Below are 21421 nucleotides of genomic sequence, written 5' to 3' on the forward strand. Positions count from 1 at the left end.
GTGCGCAATGCGCAAGACAAACTGCACATGAGTGCAAATGAGCTTGAAGGAACTCATGGGCGCACATCACGCATTGGCATCGGACATCCGTAATTTACTGAAGATGAAACTTAAGATGAAAACAACCCGGCGCTGAGAGAATACTTGCTTCGCCATAAGGCCTTCCTGAGACGGTATCCGAGATTTACTCTAACGTACTGAGCAAGGATTTTACCGATGGAATGGTACGCCAAGCGAAGGAACAGGTTCGCAACACGATGCCGAATGTGCACAAGATATTCGATCAACTGTTCCAGTTTGAACAAAGCGGAACCAGCGAAGCCGGGTCTGGCATGACCGGCGAGGAAGAGGAAACCGATAAACTGAGTGTTGAAATAGTCGATAAACTGAGTGTTGAGTCGCCCACCAAACGGAATCACATGAAAGGTACGTTTGGATGCGTTATTGATCGGAAGTTATAATTAATGTTCTTATTTCGTTTCCCAGCTCATCGCACCCAAAAGGAGCAAAAACGGAATGCTTATGCTGTATCGGTGTGGCGTCGCATCCGGATGAAACTGAGGAAGAGACCCAGATCCGAACCGTCGTTGTACCGCGCAAGAGCAGGTTGAGTGGATGATACGGGAAGCGATGGATCCGGACAACTTCTGGCGGTCTCTTCACGAGGGTTGGACTCCTTGGGTTTGAATTCTAGCACTATGGTTAACAGGTAAACTTGGTCGGTTAAACTCTTCAACAAACATCAAACCCAGACGAGAGACGCGTTGCGAATGGGTTTTTCGCGGTAGCGTGTCCGTTTTGGTTTCAACAATCTTCAGTCAGTAGACTGCTCACCATCGACGCGGGAGCCATTTGTCCGGTAACTGAGCAGAAGTGGCACTGCCTTTGGTAATGTTTGGGTTACCAAGTCTGGTAACTTCAAATTCCACCAAGCGTTTGTCCAGTCTGCACTGAAGCCCATACCTGAGCTTTCGTTCGCTGAAGCAATAAAGTCCCGTAGACACTTTGATTCCGGTGGATCAAAATCCATTGCTACACAGCGAATGATATTAGGTCATTCAAAACCCCTTATTTTAAAACTATCTTGACATTTTCCTATCATTTATTTGAACTGCAGTGTAGTCTTGGGTAATATTTTCCTCAATGCCAATATCACGAAGCCGCGATCAGGCTGCAGAATACCTTCAACTCTCTTGTAACATCATAGAAGAACCGGAAATCATGTTGTTTAGTATAAGATGAGAGCGGTTCATGGGAAACGCTCTTAAATATGGTATGAGTAAAATATTACTTTATTTATCAACATTGAAGATCAAAATTAAACCATGGTGAAAGGAACTCCAAATATATGACATTTTATATTCATAGACATCTTCATCAATACTGTTAGTATTTTGTATTATTTCTTTTTGATAATTTTTAATAACCACTATTTTTGGATAATTTCATGGTTTTTATTTTCAATTCAAATTTTTTATGGTTCTTAACTGTCCCATCATTCTGGAGTGCTGCATAACATAATCTTAACCCTTCTGTGTAACACTATGGGACAGATTTCCCTACTATTGCATTAATCCGCCAACAATATAATCTTCTGTGTCGTATCATTTCGAGAATATCCCGGCCTTTACAATCCTATGAATCATCGTTCCAAATTTTCTGTTAGACAAGTTTATCATTCGTCTTAGCTTTTAGATGAAGCCATCTCGGCACTTAATAATTTAGACTTCGCACAAAAACATCCACGGCGTAACTCCTGATATATATGGACAGTAGTGTATTGTTCGTTCGTTTTACTGTGAGTTTCTTACAAGTTCTGACGAAATAATTGATCACTAATGTGGATAACAACTCTGTGAAATCAAACGTGTCAGATATAAACAAGCTCAATATCTGGATTACTCCGTGATCGACGTCGCCTCATCAAAACCAATGGTAAAATTATGAAACCAAAATGAAATCGAAAGTCAACATAGGCTCACAACAGATACTACAGCAACAAATTGGATCATGGTCTGTGTTTGGCTTATGAATTCAAATAATATATATGTTGCTTATAAGCTGCGTACACTGATTTGTATGAAGTTTGATGACAATCCTCGAATAATTATTTGCGAGTAGGAGAAAATGGCATAAAATGCTCCCACGGGACAAAATGACCCAAAATAATTTTCTTTTCGATAACTTTTTTGACTTGAATACTTTTATTTGAAGATTAATTTTAAAATTTAAAGTGGTTGGTCACTTGGCACTTCATCTTTATTTTGATTTTAATAATTGAAAATTTGATAAACTAACTACTACGTGCACTAATATTTACAATACGAATTTGATAACCTAGATTGATACCAGCGCCCTAATCGCTTGTTGTCCAGAAGCTAGGCAACGGGCCCTGAGCCGAAGCGTTCATTTAATGTTTTCACCCCGACCAGACGATGCACCTCAGCAGTTCGTGTCCTGGGAGGAGGGTCGATGATCATCATCAGAAACTTGTTTTGAACTCGTTGCTGTTTCAGATGATGAGTTTTTGCGCAGCTCTCCCAGACCGGCATGCCGTATTCGATCACGGGGAAGTTTATTTGCTTTTAGACTGCAAACTATTTTTTCAAGGACAATGACGACCGGCGGTTTATCAAAAGGTACACTGCCCTTCTACGCATAATTGTCTCATGTTCTTCTTCTTATTGGAATTACATCCCCATCAAAAAGGATGTAGGTCTAAATAACGAGAAAGCCGCAAAATAACCAAACGCATATTAAGTGGTATTTTATTTCTCAAACTCGTACCCGACATTTTTTCATCTCACAAATCCATACCCGACCCGAATCCGTCATCTCTAGACTGCAAGTCTCGTTAATAGAGACACAAAAAAAAACTTTCGCATTCTCAATCCCGTACTTAACTCATTTTCGGGACGCATGGCTGTGATATAACAAATCTATGATCAAGGAAATTCCATTTTCAACAGTTCTTTCTTCTTTACATAATGTTACAGTCTTTGGTTAAAACTATGCTATAAGCTCCAAGCTTCCTCCCCGCCTCGAATCGTATGCTGCGTTTACGGTGTTCTTTGAATCCTTGGTGATTGCCGTCGCGGCTGCAAAGCCAGCATCGGGCGTCTTTTCACGCACATCATGACCCCGTATCCGCAATCCTTCCAAAATTGCTTCGTCAAAACCCGTTTCATAGTCCACCCACATTGGAGCCAGCTGGTGATGGAGACGCCTGGCATTCATGACGGTGTCCAGATCCTCCCCGAAGAACAGATACCGAAGCAGGAGGGTAACGGTGGCCGTTGTGATTCGTGATCCACCCGCTCCGCCGACTATCATTTGAACTCCTTCTGTTTGGTGCGTTACAATCGTCGGCGTCATCGAAGACAGCGGACGTTTTCCAGGAGCGATGAAGTTGCTGGGCGATGGTGGTAAACCATATGTGTTGACCGTTCCAGGCGACGAGAAATCGTCCATTTCGTCATTCAGGATGATTCCGGTGGATCGGGAAACGAATTTTGGCTCCTAGTCTGGAATCGAAAAATAAGTTGCTGATTGGTTGGAATAGAAAATGCATGAAATGTGTTACAAATAATTGATAGTGCTGGTAGCCGATACCGCGTCTCCGTTGGCAGCTAATACACAAATATGCGCTGTGCCTTGGTCCTCTGGGTTGGAGAATTCCGCTCCATAGTGTGCATATTCGTCAAAAGTTTCATTGTCATGAATTTGACTACGAACGTACTCTGGATAGCTGGTACTGGATAAATTGGCTAATAAACCATGTGCCCTGAAAGATACCCAGGGTCTCCAACTCTGGTTCGTATGCCATATCCGAATTTGAAACTTTCAACTAATCGATGCCAGGTCAAGGGATCCGTTACGTTCAGATCGTTATATCCATCTAAAACTTTTAGCATAAAATTTTGCAGTGATCCACTTCCGGGTAATGGAAATGAGTGCACTTGACTATCATTGCGGACCGTGACTGTTGAAGGAGCCTCCCATTTAGGTCTAAAATAGTGAACATAATTTCGTTATATGAAAAGAAAATACAAATAATGGAACGCATGAAATCATGCCCACTTACTCATAATTATAGAAATCTTCCTCTGTAAGAATGCTGTCGAATCCTTTCAAGTCTTCCATAAGCTTCGGTAACAGGCTTCCATTTTTACTGTACAGAGAATGTACACCTTCGTTTGCAATGATCTCTAAGCTATCGGCCAGAGCCAGTCGTTTAATATACTCCCCTTCCTTCCACGTGTTATTTGTTTCTGGATTGATGAATATCTCACGCAATGATGGTTCTGCGTGAATTTGTATTCTCGTTCGGTACAAAATTCGTTCCAAATATCCAGTAACCATGTGACCTTTCCTACACAAATCTATGGTAGGCTGTACCAACGCTTTCCAGTCTAATTTTCCATATTTTTTATGAAGAACCCAATACCCTTTCAATTCACCGGGTACTGCTATCAGGAGGCCTCTTTTGTCCCTTGTAGAATTGTCCGGTTTTACGAACATATCCTCGGCCGCCGCAGCTGGGGCAGTTTCCCTTGCGTTCAGTGTCTCTACGAGGTTATTTGCTCTGTCGTAGATCGTCAGAATAAAACCTCCCCCGATGCCCATGGCTTTGTGGGCACGTAACCCCTCGCAGAATAGAGTTGCTATGGCGGCATCGGCAGCTGATCCATTCATGCGTAGGATTCGCGCTCCAATTGCTGCACACTCGTGCCCATTGGCGACCACTGCTCCTCCGTGTCGATCATTAGGAATGTGCTCAGAGTCACGTCTGGCCAAGCCATAGTATAACCCTCCGGCCAATGAGATCAGAACTATTGTTAGAACGGCGGAGGTGAGTGCGATTTTCTTTCGGTATGGATTCCTGCGGAAAAAGATACGAGAAAAACTGAAGTAAATTATATTAGGGTTACTGTTCTGTTTTTTGGTCTCATAGTTGCCATATATAAACTATCAAAAACGGAGACAGGTAGAGTAAATTGATCAACACGAGACCCTTCAGACATAATCACTTCTTCACAGCATACTACAAATATTACGAATTTGTAGAATTCAATCGAGAGAACCACACTTCAGCGTTGTGGTTACTTTCATTAGAAACACCATAAAATGCATTCATAACTGATTTTATATTATTTTAGTTAAAAAAGAATGTGCATAATCGAATTTTTTGGGGGTCCGTAATAAGATAGAAGCCCTAGGGGCCCTCCTTAGCCGTGCGGTGAGACGCGCGGCTACAAAGCAAGAACATGCTGAGGGTGTTTGGGTTCAATTCCCGGTGCCGGTCTAGACAATTTTCGGATTGGAAATTGTCTCGACTTCCCTGGGCATAAAAGTATCATCGTATTAGCCACATGATATACGAATGCAAAAATGGTAACCTGGCTTAGAAACCTCGCAATTAATAACTGTGAAAGTGCTTAATGAACACTAAGCTGCGAGGCGGCTCTGTCCCAGTCAGTGTGGGGATGTAATGCCAAAATGAAGAAGAAGAAGAAGGTTAGCTGAACCCTTGTAGGGAAAATAATTTCAACAACAAAGTGTTATTAGTATTAGAATAAGGCGATTAGGCCATCTTTAAAAGAAATTGATTGGATACTCGGTTCAAGTATTACATCTACTACACTGGTGGCGAGAAGGCGGAGAATGGAATCGGTTTCGTAGTTCTTGGTAAGCAGCAGCATCGCATCATAAGATGGTGGTCGGTAAGTGATCACATCTGCGTGTTGAGCATTGAGGGCAAGTTCCTCAACTACAGCTTAATCAATGCATACGCACTAGCAATTCTATGAGCAACCCTTTTCTTACCCTACCATCTTTCTACCACTTTCATCGAATAAAAAAAAGCGAATTTGGTCCATATTTATGTTTTCATTAGACTGCTAATACAATCAATTTTGTGAAAAAAAAATGTTAAACTATTTATAGCACTCAAGTAACTATTGATTAACCATAAAAAGCTATTTTTTCGTTTTCTAGTAATTTTTGCTATGCCAAATAACTCTAAAAGCATCAAAATGGCGATACGTGTTCTAAATTTGATCATGTTTAGGTGGATAAAAGATGTCATCGGTCACGTAGTGCGAATTTCGGACAAAAGAATAGCCGAAACAATTTACAATGTTCTAAAAACTCATATATGAATATGTACATTGTGTGGCGCAATAAATCCATATTGGCAACTCTGCCCATAACGTATGTCACGCCTCCTTAACATGCAGTACCTTGTACGCGCTGTCTTGATGCGTTACCACGACCAAGCTTGCACTCGACGCAGCAGCATCAAGCATCGTCTCTTTCGTATACGAGCAGCCATACAGGTAAGACATACTCGGAGCAACTCGTGACGTGTTGGGTGATTCCTGAGTCTAGAGGCACACATTTTGGCGATCCGTGTCAGATATCTAAATTTTAGAACCATCCTGCACCTAAATTGTTCAGGAATCACCCATCACGTGATACAATACTGAACATCTAAGAAAAATGTTAAGGAAATTGAATTCGAATATATAATTGAAAAGCAAAGAAAAATGCAAATGGCGGACGGGCTCCGAAAGTGATGGAAAAAAGCGTGACTGCAAAGCCGAAAAATCCCCGGTGCGAAAGTGTATATAGTGAGTGAGATAACATTTGGTGAATGCTTTCATTGTGCCAGGAAAAATTATTCAAATAACGGTTGACTACAAATGAGCAGTAAAAGAGCGAATGATTCTGACGGAAACGGTTCGGGATGACCGTGAAAACCTTCTTGATAGCGGACCGATTTGGCCGCAGGTGACCTTGCCGGTAGCGGTTCGGGATGACCGCGTTAATTTTGTTTCGAAGCGGTCGAAATGGCCGCGGAGGATTGTGATGGTAGCGGTTCGGGATGACCGCGATAATTATGTTTCGAGGCGGGCCAGACTGGCCGCGGAGGATTGTGACGGTAGCGGATCGGGATGACCGCGATAGTTCCCTTGAAAGCGGACCAATTTGGCCGCAGGTGATTTTGATGGTAGCGGCTCGGGATGACCGCGCTTAATGGGTTTGAAATCCAACTAAAATGTCCATAGTGATAGCAAGATGGCTGATCACGAATATTTTTATTGCGAATAAATTGGTGACAGCGATTAAAACGCTCGGTTTCTTGTTGAATTTCAAAATTAGAGAACGATTTCATTCGCATAATTCGGAATTGCTCTTCACTCATAACTATTGCATATTGGGAGAATTTATCGTTGATTTGCAATTATTACAGGTAAAATAAACTATACGCAACTGCAAAACAAAAACAACCGCATACGATGTCGAATGAGGGTAGATACGTACGTGCTCCAGAGTTCCGAAGCGACTCAGAGGATCCGGAGGGATACAACAGTGAATGGTCGGACGATGAAACGAACGTTACAAAAATTGAGCAGATAAACGAAATTGATGCTGAAGGTGACTTTCGACAGAGTCCAAAAATGGCTGCTACAGTGGGCGTGCTAGCTCTCACCTCGCGTTTTTGATTGTACAAATGTAAATTGTTGGGCGATTAGTATATCTGAAAACCATTTTTCCGATTATGCTGCAAATGAGCAAAGATTAAAAATTGCTTTTCGCTTTTGCCTGTCGTTTGCTTTTGGAGTTGTGTTCCTGAAAGCTCTATGTAGTTTTGAAATTGGATTCCAACGCAATTCACCTGAATCTGAAGCCGCGGATCCCGAAAATTATCAAAACAGCGGAGAACAATCGGATGTCAACGCAGATATGGGAACGGCTCCCGCAGGGATGAATGAAAATCAGGATTACGTTAGAAGGATGAACGAAATGCAAAACACATTAAATCGGCTGGCACAAGATCTGAGTACATACCAACAACGCGCTACAATCATCTCAACACACCACGACGATGACCGAAGCTGGAACACCAGAGTCGATACGCCAGGATCGACCAGTACCGGACACGTTCGTTGGGACAACATACAACCTTTTCCAAACGACGTCCCAGCTAACGGAATGTGGGAGCAATGGAACCGTTTCATTGATCGCTTTGAGATTGCCACTTCTCTCTCCAATGTCAGCGATCAAGCTAAACGAGCGCAAATACTATTCCTCTCCATGGGAGAGAAGTTGCAAGGAATAGTTAGAGCGGCTAGACTTCGTCCAAGTTTACAACAACCTGACTGCTACAACGCTTTTGTCAAAAACATCGAAAGCTACTTGCAATCAATGGTCGACATAACCGCTGAGCATGAAACGTTTTCCAACTTACGCCAAGGAACGGACGAGCCTACGATAACCTTTCATGCGAGACTGATGGAGAAGGTCCGTCTGTGCCGTTACAGCACAACGGACGAAGATCGGTTTGTCAGAATGCAGCTTCTCAAAGGAATGCGTAATAAGGAATTAGCCAAAACTGCGCGCACATTTGGATACGAAACATCTTTTATCGTGCAGTCAGCGACACGCGAAGAAGCGTTTGAAGCAGAAGCGGCTTCGGAACCTCCACGTGCATTTGTTGTGTCACGGGGACGCCAGACTTCGTACGGCAATCGACGTCAAGTAAAGCGTCGATACTTATCTTCAGGTGACGTGCAGTCGCAAGCTAAAAGGCAAAACAAGGAAAATGAAAACAGGAACCGTGGCGTGGGTCGACGCTCCCGGTGTGCAAGATGCTACCGCCTATATCACAAGTTCGGAACTTGTCCAGCGCTGAGCCGAAAATGTAATGAGTGCGGAGACATCGGCCATTTTGCAGTGGCATGCCGTAATGGTCCAAGCAGTTCAGCAAACCAAATTCAAACAAAAAAGGATCAAATTGCTGGGTGGACAGACGAGGAAGAAGAAAAGAAGGTAAACAATGATTAATTTTCTCGTTATTTGATGTATTGATAACGTTTCATTACTACAATGTTCAATTAAATATTTTTGGATAAAGCAAAATATGGTTTTGTTATTTGTTTCCAGCAAATCAATGCACTTTCCGTTACAGACGTATTAATCAATTGTAGTGTAGGAATGTCAGACCCCATCAAGTTCTTGATAGACTCCGGTGCCGATGTAAATATTATCGGCGGCAGCGATTGGGCCCTTTTGAAGCGACAATACCATGCAGGGCGTGCAAAACTCGAACCAATTAAGTTGTCGACCAACAGTGATCTTCGAGCGTATGCCACAAGTCAGCCTATAAATGTTAAATGCAAATTCAGCGCAGGTATCACTGTCGTTGATTACGTTAAGCCTCCGGTTGTAGCAGAGTTTCTAGTTGTTGCCGAAGGACGTCGTTCGTTACTTGGCCGGTCGACAGCCAGCGATATGAAGTTATTGCAAGTAGGAGCATCGGTCAATAATTGTGAGGCGACAGAGGTACCAGCAAAACTATTCCCGAAGGTTCCAGGTGTGTTGATAAAATTCAGCGTTGACGAATCTATCCCACCAACGAGAAATGCGTACTACAACGTGCCAGCAGCTTATAGAGAGAGCGCTCGAAAGAGATTGCAGGTTATGGAAGGTCAAGGCATTATCGAACGCGTGACGACAGCACCGAATTGGATAAGTGGCATGTCGGCGGTGGCAAAGGGAAAAGACGACTTCAGGCTGGTCGTCAACATGCGCGCACCCAACAAAGCGATTAAGAGAGAGTACTTTCGCCTTCCGTTAGTTGATGAAATGAAAATCAAACTTCACGGGGCGAAATTCTTCTCGAAACTCGACCTTACAAATGCATTCTATCATCTGGAATTGCATGAAGACTCGAGGGATTTAACCACATTTCTCTCGGAGGACGGGATGTACCGGTTCACACGGTTGATGTTTGGGGTGAACTGTGCACCCGAAATCTTCCAGAGGGAAATGTCTAGGATCCTTGAAGGTCTGGATAATATAATCATATATATCGATGATATATTGATATTCGCGGACACCCTGGAAAAACTTCAAACAACAGTGGCAAAGGTATTGAGCATTTTGAAAAACCATAATCTTACCATCAATCCTGAAAAATGCGAATTTGACAAAAGCAGGATTAGTTTCCTAGGGCATGATCTGGACGAAAATGGATTCAACATCAATGAAACTAAAATCAAGGACATTCGCAAATTCAGACAACCCAATACAGTGTCAGAACTCCGAAGCTTTCTGGGATTAGCCTCCTTTATTAGTCCGTATATTAAAGGATTTGCAGATATCGCTTCTCCCCTGTGGGAGGCTACACATGCAGATGGATGGAAATGGGGCCAGGAACAAAAGAACGCCTTTCTAAAATTAAAGCAACAAATCATGAACTGCACCACATCTCTCGGCTATTTCTCTGAAGAGCACCAAACCATATTATACACTGATGCATCACCGAACGCGGTAGGAGCCGTACTTGTTCAACAGGAGGTTGATCAGTGTCCTCGTATAATAAGTTTCGCTTCCAAAGCTCTGACATCCACAGAGAAAAGATATCCACAAAATCAGCGCGAAGCGTTAGCCACAGTATGGGCAGTGGAACATTTTGCCTATTTTCTGCTTGGTAGACCCTTTTTACTACGTACGGATGCGCAGGGATTCACGTTTATTTTGAACAGAACACGTGAAGATTCGAAGCGAGCCTTAACTCGTGCTGATGGGTGGGCTCTTAGGCTTAGCCCGTATAGATTCGAAGTTGAGTATGTGCGTGGTAGGGAAAATATTGCGGACCCCTCATCAAGGCTGTACGAGGGTGAAGACCATGCTTTTGAGGAAACAACAAGCCCTTGGGAGATTGCTTTTCTAGAGGCAAATCAAATTCGGTTTCTGACGGAGGACGAGATCAAAAAGGCAACAATTGAAGACCAGCAACTGCAAGAGGTAGCTCAAAGGATGCTTTTTATACATTATATGCTCGAATAATTAATATCTACTTTTTCCGTATCAGGTATCGGATGCCCTTGAAAGTGGAATTTGGTCAAATCATCTAAAACATTTCCAGGTAGTGAGCAGTGACATGACCATACGCGACCATACGTGTTCGGCTGTTCGGCCACATTGAGAGTTGACGTAAAGTCAATGTCAACTTCTCTCCACGAACAGCCTAGATAGCCGTGTGGTGTCGGCAGCCGGTAGTCTGGCTAAGAATAACGCTACGGATTGCCTGTTCCAGTGGTAAAAGTCCACCATACAGGTGACCCCTAATTACCAGTGTGACGCGGCTTTATGCTTACTGTGCCTATGAATGCATGGTTAGGGGGTATAAAAAGAACCTAACCACAAACTGAGCCCGTGAAGCACCAGGGCACCCTTCACAGTATTGAGCCCTTATTGCGCCAACCGGAGCTATGGCGTAGTTGACTTATTGCTTCTCCGGAATTTTCGGCTACTCTTATTCAATCTCAACTTGAGGTTAAATAAGGGTGGGATTATGAGTATGTTTTTATTTAGTTTTTCATCTAATTGTCACCTATATGGATTCGCTTTTATGCGTTTTTCACAGTGTACTCTGTGTTTCGTCTTTGACGTTCTTGATACGATACCGACTTGGTTTCATCGTTGCTGTTCACATAAATGTTGAAGTTGTGGAGTGTATTATCGTAATTCGCAATGGCTACAGTTAGGATAGCTCAAATCAATCTTCAGCACAAAAGAACAGCAACGATTAATCTTTGTAGACTTATGCAAAATGGCAAATCCCAAGTGGCTTTGGTGCAGGAACCCTATTTTCGCAAGGGTAGCTTTACCTAGGGTAACCTAGTGAACCCGGTTTTGCTGCTTTCAGTAATGAAATGGCAAACCTCGATCAATGCCGCGTGCATGTGTACTTGTTAACAACGCTATCGTTGCTACACTTATCTCTGAACTAACAACCAGAGATGTATGTGCAAAAGGTCACAATTGATGCAACTGGCGGATCCCCGTCAGGAAATACGTCTATTGTTCGGTTTATTTACCACATGATGAACCATCCCCTACGGATGCTTTCTCAAACAAGTGGTCAGTTATTGCACGGCAAAAAGGCCTTCCGCTAATTGTCGGTCAGTGATGCTAATGCTCATCACATCATCTGGTGTAGCTCGGATATCAATCTGAGACGCTCGAGCTTGATGGAATACTTAAGTAGTACCGAACTTGGTTTACTTAACATAGGCAATCGTCCAACCTTTATGGTATCTAATAGAGCAGAAGTATTAGACATAACTCTCTGCTCCAATAGAATCAGTCACGAGTTGACGAATTGGCATGTGTCAGATGAGGAATCCATATCTGACCATCGCTACATCTATTTTGATCAGTTGAATGTTTCTTCGCAGATCTTGCGTTTTAGAAACTCTGTTCAACCAACTGGGATCTCTATACAGAGTTGCTCTCGACAAAATTTCATGGATATCTACCATCCATTGAAACTCCTACCGACTTGGATGATGCCGTTGATACTACAACGTTGCATATCGTGGAAGCTTTTGAAGAAGCTTGCCCTTGCGTTCTGTGAAAACCTCAAGAGGAACCCCGTGGTGGAATTCCGATTTGGCTAAGCTTCAGGAAGCAGTGTAGAAGGAGTTGGAACAGACGCCATTCAGCAGGGACGGATTCTTTCGTTGGCTCGCAAAGCTTACAAGAAGGCTCTACGATCTGCTGAACGATTCGGCTGGAAAAACCTTGTGCAAATGTTTCCAATTTGAGTGAGGCCACTGATTGAATAAAATTCTTGCGAGATCCAAGGATTTCCAAGTTGCGGAAATTCGCAAGCCAAATGGCGACTACACTTCTTCTGACGAAGAAGCGTTAGAGCACTTATGTGATACACACTTCCCTGGATGTATAGATATAGCATCTTCGGATGTTCCTTATGTTATTTCATGTAGTTATGGGTCTTCGGCTCAGGCTCGTAGAATCATAGCTACTGAATCGATTCAATGGGCTCTAATCAGTTTTGCTCCTTACAAATCTCCAGGGGAAGATGGGATCTATCCTGTTCTTCTTCAGAAGGGGTTTGAGCATATCAAACATATTTTGAAAAAACTTTAGTATGCAGTTTTGCTACTGGGTATATTCCCATATCCTGGCGGGATGTCACTGTGAAGTTTATCCCAAAAGGAGGACGTGCTTCGTATGAAGAAGCAAAGAGTTTTAGACCCATCAGTCTGACCTCATTTCTTCTGAAATGCTTAGAACGCATTATCGATCATCACATTCGTGATGACTGTTTGGCAAACATGCCTCTTCATGTTAATCAACATGCTTACCAATCTGGAAAGTCCACCGTGACTCTTCTACACAAGGTTGTCTACGACATCGAAAAGCATTTGCTCAAAAGCAATCATGCTTGGGGTGCGTTCTAGATATTGAGGGTGCTTTGACAACGTGTCTTTCGATGCAATATTGAAGCCGCACGTTGTCATGGGCTACCTAATATAATTACCAAATGGATTCACCAGATGCTTAAAACCGACATCTCTACTCGACATTACGTCAAGCAGCGATTAGGAAATTGAGTGTCTGTGGCTGCCCTCAAGGGGAGTATTATCTCCACTTTTGTGGAACCTCGTTGCAGATACGCTATTGAGATTACTCAATAATGGCGGTTTTCCTACCTATGGATTTGCCGACGACTATCTAATATTAATAGCCGGTTTGTGTATTACTACTTTATTCGACCTGATGCAAAATGCTCTTCAGGCAGTCGAAAGTTGGTGTCGCCAATATGGCCTTTCGGTTAATCCGAATAAAACATCTATTGTACTTTTCACGGAAAAACGTAACTGTAATGGTATTCGCCCATTACATCTTTTTTGACTCTGAAATCAATGTAACGGATCAGGTAAAGTATGGGACTAATTCTTGATTCCAAGCTCTCCTGGACTCCTAACATTGAGTTCAGAGTCAAAAGGCGTGTATGGCTTTTGGTCAATGCCGACGAACTTTTGGTAAAACTTGGGGTCTTAAACCTAAATATATCAAATGGATTTACACAACAGTTGTACGACCAATTTTGGCTTATGGATGTCTTGTGGTGGCAAAAGGGTGAAGTGAGGACAATTCAGTCTAAATTAGGCCATCTTCAAAGGATGTGCCTAATGGCAATGACTGGTGCGTTCTCTTCGACTCCCACGGCTGCTCTCGAGGTTCTTCTCGACGTTGTCCCACTACACATACATCTCCAACAAGAAGCACTTTCTTGTACTTACTTATTATGGGTTCTCGGTTTCATGGAAGAGAATCCTGTAAACCGCAGTTCTACACACACTTCGTTGTTACAACTCATGGTTGATTGGGACAGAACAGTCCTTGCTCCAAGTGATCTCACACTCGCTAGTAGTTTCCCTTATAGGACATTTTCAACACAATTCCCCTCGCGGGATGAGTGGACATCTGGCTATTTGGAGAGAAGTATGTCGGACAGCATTGTTTGTTATACTGACGGCTCCCTCTTCGAAGGTAGAGCAGGTGCAGGTGTCTACTCGCGTGAGCTAAGATTGGAACAGTCCCACTTACTGGGTAGACACTGCACTGTCTTTCAAGCGGAAATATTTGCCATTATGTGTGGAGTGCAATCCGCACTGCAGAAATACATAATGAGCAAAGTAATATATCTGTTCAGTTAGCCAAGCAGCTATCAAAGCCTTCACTTCGGCCAACTCAAGGTCGAAGTTAGTAATCGCATGTCGAACTGAAATTGAGGAACTGAATTCAGATAATACGTTGCACCGGTCTTCCATAGCTGGAAACGAATTGGCTGATGAGTTAGCTCGTACTGGAGCATCACAATACCTTTTTGGTCCGGAGCCTGCTATTCCAATATCTAAGTGCTGGGTGAAGCGTTGGATTAGCTCTTGGGCTTCCACTCAGCACAAACGGTATTGGAGTAGTTTGGATTCATGTCGACAAACAAAATTGTATATCCGAGAGCCATCTCCGGTAGTAGCTAACTATTTAGCTAATCTGTCTAAACAGAATTGCAGTGTCTTAGTCAAGGCCTTGACAGGTCACTGCCGACTCAACTATCACATGGCAAATATTCAACGTGTTGAATCCTTTGTCTGTGATGGTTGTGAATCCGATTATGGAACTTCTTATCATCTGATATGTAACTGCCCAGTTTATGCGCAACTGCGTTTCCAAATATTTGGTAAACACTTACTAAGTGAAATTGACTACAGAAACCTGAACCTTCAAAGTATTCTGTTGTTCATAACCCGTTGTGGTAAGGAGCTATGAGCTTTTGTACGTGTTGTATACGTTGTATGCCCTCTTCAAGGGTACCTTTCCCAAACTTCCCATTTTTCTCCCATCCATATTCCTTTCCTTTTTGTTCACTTCCTTTTCCGTCAGGTGCGTGATGAGAAAGGCTGTGAAGGCGATGGCACAAATCTCCCGAATTGAGGTGAACGTGCCCCTGGAGCCGACGTTCTGATACCTGATGCTTTTGAGGAAACAACAAGCCCTTGGGAGATTGCTTCTCTAGAGGCAAATCAAATTCGGTTTCTGACGGAGGACGAGATCAAAAAGGCAACAATTGAAGACCAGCAACTGCAAGAGGTAGCTCGTGCGATGCTTTTTATACATTATATGCTCGAATAATTAATATCTACTTTTTCCGTATCAGGTATCGGATGCCCTTGAAAGTGGAATTTGGTCAAATCATCTAAAACATTTCCAGGTAGTGAGCAGTGACATGACCATACGCGACGGAATCTTGATCAAAACCGGATGTGCCGTGATCCCGAAAAGTTTACGACAGAAAGCTCTTATGATTGCTCATGAAGGTCACCCATCGAAAGCGAAGCTAAAAAGCATCTTAAGGGAGCGCGTGTGGTGGCCTAAAATGTCAACGGATGCGGAGGCATGGGTTGATTCGTGTGCAGTGTGCGCAACGAATGGAAAACCCGAAAAACCCACTCCCATGGAACGAGTTTTTGCGCCACATACAGTATGGGAGACAATCGCGATAGATTTTAATGGACCGTATTCCAAGTTCGGTGGCATTTCAATCCTAGTCATTGTCGACTATCGATCAAGGTTCATTATTGCTGAACCAGTAAAATCCACCAGCTTTGAATATACTAGACGAATTCTGGAAGCTGTATTTCAAAAGGAAGGATATCCTCAGTGTATGAAGTCCGATAATGGTCCTCCATTTAATGGCGAAGACTACAAGCAGTACTGTGCAGAGCGTGGAATTAAACTAGTATTTTCCACTCCTCTGCACCCACAGCAGAATGGATTAGTGGAAAGTTGCATGAAGCTAATCAATAAAGCCATGACTGCTGCAGCTTCAAGCGGAACAAGTTACGTCGAGGAACTCAAAGCTGCTGTGCAAGCTTACAACGCAGCCGCGCACTCCGTTACGAAAATACCGCCTGAGGAAATCCTAATGGGACGAAGAATAAGACGCGGGTTACCACTGCTACATCGGGGAAAAGTGACGATTGATGACCAAGTGCTGAACGCCAGAGATCGCGAAACGAAAGTAAAGTCAAAGAGACGAGAGGATCATAGACGCGGGGCCATGAAATGTCGGATAAGTCCTGGAGATTCGGTAGTCGTTGAGAGACAGTTTCGAGCAAAAGCAGAATCACGTTTCGATCCACGACGATACACCGTACGGGAAGAGAAAAATGGAATGTTGATCCTGATAGATGAAGCTGGACAACTGCTCAAGAGACATGTGTCCAAAACCAGAAAAGTGTATGACTGGAGGCCATCCGGAGCGCCAAGTAATCCACGGAGCAGCGGAGCTATCAGCCACACGAATCCGGATACCACAGGAGCGGAACAAAACGAGAATCCTGAAAACCGACGTCCTACTCGGGAAAAACGAACTCCTAATTATCTGAAGGATTATGTCCACGTTACCGAGCTATAATTTAGTAAGTAAGCGATTACCTATAAATCTGAAATATAAAAAAAAGAATTAGTTCTCACCAATGATCTACCTGGTACACACTTATTGAACTGCTTAAAGAAAACGGATGGTTTTCCATAGACGCCGATTATTTCGGTTTTGCTTGGGTAGATAGGTCTTCTCTGGCCCTGATTTTCTTAAAAATGATGTAATAGACCAATGCAAGATCTTGATCTAACCTCACTTATTTGACAGTTCACAGAGCTTGTTTACAAGGTGTTAGAAGAAAAATCGATGAGGAGAAAATTAAAATTCATATTTTTAGTTTAAAATTGCTGCGATCCGAATATTTCAATGATATTCTTTGCATTCAGCATGAAATCAATCGCAAAGGACATCTACATGCGAATAAAATGACGAAACAATTTTATCGGAAGCTTCGCCAGAGGCTAAGTCACGGTGAAAAAGCTCTGTGAACTGTCAACCTACGTCATCATGCACTGGTCTATTATGTACACCAGGTTACTAAGTTTTTCTGATTTTGTTTCGCTTCACTACTTAACTGTATATTCACATACAAATGAATCGGGACATCACATGAGGGCTATGTTTACATTTTCGTTACCAGAGATTCAGATACCGTGTTAAAGGGCAATGAGGGCAATGTTTACAATTTTACATTCATGCACTCGCCTGTCAGTTTAAGGGATCTCATATTTTAAATGCAGAATCCATCTCCAAAACAAAACTTCAAATTAATGAACCCTTCAGAATTTTTTCTGACATACAAGGTACACGGAAGAAAAAATACCGAAAATACACGCAAACAAAAATTGGCACATTTCACTCACACTTTTACTCAGTTTGTTTGCAACCACGAACCGTGCGTTCGCGTTGGTGAGAAATGTCGGCGAGACCCTAATACTCAGTTGATAACAAAACCGTTTGATTTTGGTTTTTGTGGATGTTATAACTATAGGTCTATAAATACAGTATACTGTGTATATACTTCCAACACATCCCAGTGTTGCTCAGATTTGGGGACTAAGAGAGGAGTGATTTTTTTTTTCTTGCGAATATTTTTGCTCGGAAATTCATTATAGACATGCGTTTAAGTTTTTATTTTCTCGACCTAGCTACATGCTTAATTTTGGTAAAGAAGGGTGATGTGTGGCGCAATAAATCCATATTGGCAACTCTGCCCATAACGTATGTCACGCCTCCTTAACATGCAGTACCTTGTACGCGCTGTCTTGATGCGTTACCACGACCAAGCTTGCACTCGACGCAGCAGCATCAAGCATCGTCTCTTTCGTATACGAGCAGCCATACAGGTAAGACATACTCGGAGCAACTCGTGACGTGTTGGGTGATTCCTGAGTCTAGAGGCACACATACATTATGTGGAAGATTATGATTTGACAAATGTATTGGAGGTAACTACTTTCTTTCGATGGGACTCGAATCCACGACCCTCAGTACGCTAGACTGGTGCTTTATTTTGAGATTTACTGCTAATTGAAACCATGTCAGTTGTGTTGCTCTCGCAGTGCGATATACTCGAAGAATTTTTTTTTCCAAAACGTAAACAATGCTTTAGGTGGGGATGATGCATAACGCACTACTAAAGAAAGCCAATAATAAAACAGTTAGACCTCTGCCTACTATTTGATTCTATTACGTTATCATTCATAAATACAATGATTTGATGCTTCCCAATCGAGTAACCTTTATTCCAAATTTTAAAAGGTATAAAAATTATATGATTATGATTAAAGATTAATGAAAAAGCAAGGTATGCAATGATCCAATGTTCCAGCATAACTTCTGTACCCCTTGCCCGATTTCAACCAAATTTGGAACAAACATTCTTTTTCTTAAGAAGGCGAAGATGATAGGGATGATATTTAGAAAACGGGAAGTTTGTGGAGGGACTGGCATTGTTCAGCTCTCAATCACCTCAGTGTAACTTCTGATCTCCCCTTAGCCGATTTCAGTCAAATTTGGAACACACATTCTTCATATTAAGGAGACGACGATAGTGGGTTAAGGATGGAAAAGGGGTGGGTGTGGCGGTGTTGTATTGTTTAGTTATCGATCAACTCAACACTTCATCGAAATCATGGTTTGCCCAGTGAAAAACAATGATTAATGTGTTTCCTTCTGGATGGTGAATGTGATCCCTTCTTTAAAAACAGACGTTTTCCCGGAATAAGGCATCGGTGGATGTTTTTCCTTCTTTAGAAATAGACGTTTGCCCGGAATAAGGCGATTTTGGGTTTAATCCCTTTTTCAAAAACCAGTCAATGTTTTCAAATGAAATCTGCCTTCTTTTAATCAAATGATGAAGTATCAATAAGAAAACACAATTATCCTTTTGACCAATTCAAGAGAAAATTTTCAAAACCGACTTATCTGCTTTTGTAAACAAAGATTCAAACGACGATTTGACGAATCTGATAGCTCTCTCATGCAAACCAACATCATCAACAGGTAGCGGAAACCTTCACCTACCTATTGATGGTGTTAGTTTGCGTGGGAGAGCTATCAGTTTCGTCAAATCGTCGTTTGAATCTTTGTTTACAAAAGCAGATGAGTCGCTTTGAAAATTTTGTCTTGAATTGGTTTATTCATTTTCCGATTGTGAAAAAACTGCGAATCAAACTGGCAACTTCGAGCAAGACCGGGTACATACAGCTAGTATCCCTATATTTTTTAATATTTGTTTTAAATTTATTTATTAGTGATTAAAATAATTATAAAGTTCATCACTGTATATCCCTATGGATTCCTAAGAGTATTTGGGACATTCCGTAGCTCTGGACGTACTGGAAATTCTTAAGATACGGTATTAGTATTATTAGTATTACCTCAGCGAAGCATCTGAACTGAACAAAAGTTTATCAGAGAATCACAAAGTTAATATGTAATCTTGAGATGCAAATAAAACCTCCTACTGTTGTTTCTTTTGAGTAGCATTCCTGTAGAAATTCCAGTATTGTCATCAAATTAGTTTACCTTCCAATATTAACAATATTACAAGACGAACAATTTTGCTGAAGAAAATGATGGCCTAGCTCTCTTTTGTGATTTTATAGACAATCTAAAACGCTGGGCATGTATGACCCATCCGTCCTGAAAGGGTTTAGATTTGTTTTGGAATTAAGTTTCAATCGTAATTATAACACTATTTTTTAACCTAGATTGTTTTAGGAATTGGGGTGATTTTTTCTGGAACACTGCTACTTTTTTTCATATCGCAGGAATCTCCTTAGTTCTAAGACCCTTTTATGAATTTAAAAAGCATTATTTAGAATTTCGTGCTGATTTTTTAAATGCAAGCTTCTCTATGTCATAACCTTTTTCATACGCACTACTAGTATTTTGTGCATTTTGAACATTTATGTGCATTATTTAATTTTTCTATCAATTATCCTAATTATTCAATATAAAAAAAACTAGGCTTTATAAGCCTAAATTATTGCCTACATTTATTGGATTGCTTTACATTGCTTGGATTAATTTTAAATTCCAAGATCTTCTGAATTTTCAAGAATAAATATTTTGTAGTTGCAAGGGAAACCCTTCGGAATATTGACAAGAAATTCTTCGGAGTCTTCACGGAAAAATCTTTAGAATTTCAACAACATTTTTTTCCGAAATTCTGTGGAAGAGTTCCGAAAAATGTTCGGTAGAAATTTTGAAGAACTAGAAGAATCCGTAGAAGGAAATTCCAAATTCCGAAGAATTTCCAGTATGAATAAGAACAAAAATCCAGCTTACTTTTTTTTACAGAATCTCTAAAGATTTTTTTTCAAAATCCTGGGCAACTTTAATGAATCTTCAAAGGAAATTCTTCTAAATTTCCGATGGAATTTTTTTCATTTTCCAAAAGAAATTCTTAGACATTTTCAGTAGTTTTTTTTTCCTTAAATTTCCAGAAGAAATTATTCGGAATATGCCAAAATATTTCCGATGGAAATTCCTAAGATTTTCCAGTAGAAAATCGAAAAAAGTTCATCTGAAGCACCAATAATGAATTTTCCGAGGAAATTCCGATGTTTTTACAAGTGGAAATAACGAAAAAAATGTACTTTAGTTGTACTTGTAAAGGTTGTACTTTTAAAGCATTTCCAGTAGGAATTCCTTAAAAAATTAAATCAAATTTTCAAATATTTTCTGATCAGTTAGGTAATTTCCTGGAAAATTCCTAAAAATTTCTGAATCATTTCCTGTGCATCTTTGCATGGTGAAGTAAATCTTAGCTGAACCTACAAAGAAATCAAAATGACTTCCCGAAGAAGAATGAATTCCCGATGAAATTTTGAAAGAATTTATGGCGCAAATTAAAAAAAAACATAAACCTTGAGAGTTCTTAAGATTTATTCTTTGAAAATCCAAATAATTTTTTGAAGATAATGCATAGACTTCTTAAGATTTATTCTTTGAAAATCCAAATAATTTTTTGAAGATAATGCATAAACTTCTTCCGTGGAAGTTCTAAATAATGCCTCGAATAAAAAAATACTTGGAAAATTTTAAAAAATATGATAGAATTCACAAAGAGCGTAAAAAAGTATTCCGGAAAATTTTCATTTCAAAATTCCGAATTTGAAAAAAAATTCAAAAACAAAAAAT

General features: G+C 41.2%; 1 protein-coding gene and 1 pseudogene across 1 annotated transcript; one reads left to right on the top strand and one right to left on the bottom strand.

Annotated features, from left to right (window-relative positions):
• Window positions 1-149: 149 nt before the first annotated feature.
• On the top strand, window positions 150-636 carry LOC134205437 (uncharacterized). Its single transcript, XM_062680678.1, has 2 exons — window positions 150-426; window positions 487-636. The coding sequence occupies exons 1-2, from the start codon at window positions 222-224 to the stop codon at window positions 609-611; spliced, it is 330 nt and encodes a 109-aa protein (XP_062536662.1). The 5' UTR covers window positions 150-221; the 3' UTR covers window positions 612-636.
• Window positions 637-2954: 2318 nt separating this feature from the next.
• The window catches only part of LOC134206700 (glutathione hydrolase 1 proenzyme-like), a 133271-nt pseudogene continuing 114804 nt past the window's right edge, over window positions 2955-21421 (bottom strand).

Source organism: Armigeres subalbatus, chromosome 1 (assembly GCF_024139115.2).
Source record: "Armigeres subalbatus isolate Guangzhou_Male chromosome 1, GZ_Asu_2, whole genome shotgun sequence".
NCBI lineage: Eukaryota > Metazoa > Arthropoda > Insecta > Diptera > Culicidae > Armigeres > Armigeres subalbatus.

Coding starts and splice junctions, on each gene's coding strand:
- LOC134205437 (XM_062680678.1), top strand. CDS start 222: ATGGTACGCCAAGCGAAGGAACAGGTTCGCAACACGATGCCGAATGTG. Junction 427..486: donor CAAACGGAATCACATGAAAG/GTACGTTTGGAT, acceptor TTCGTTTCCCAG/CTCATCGCACCCAAAAGGAG.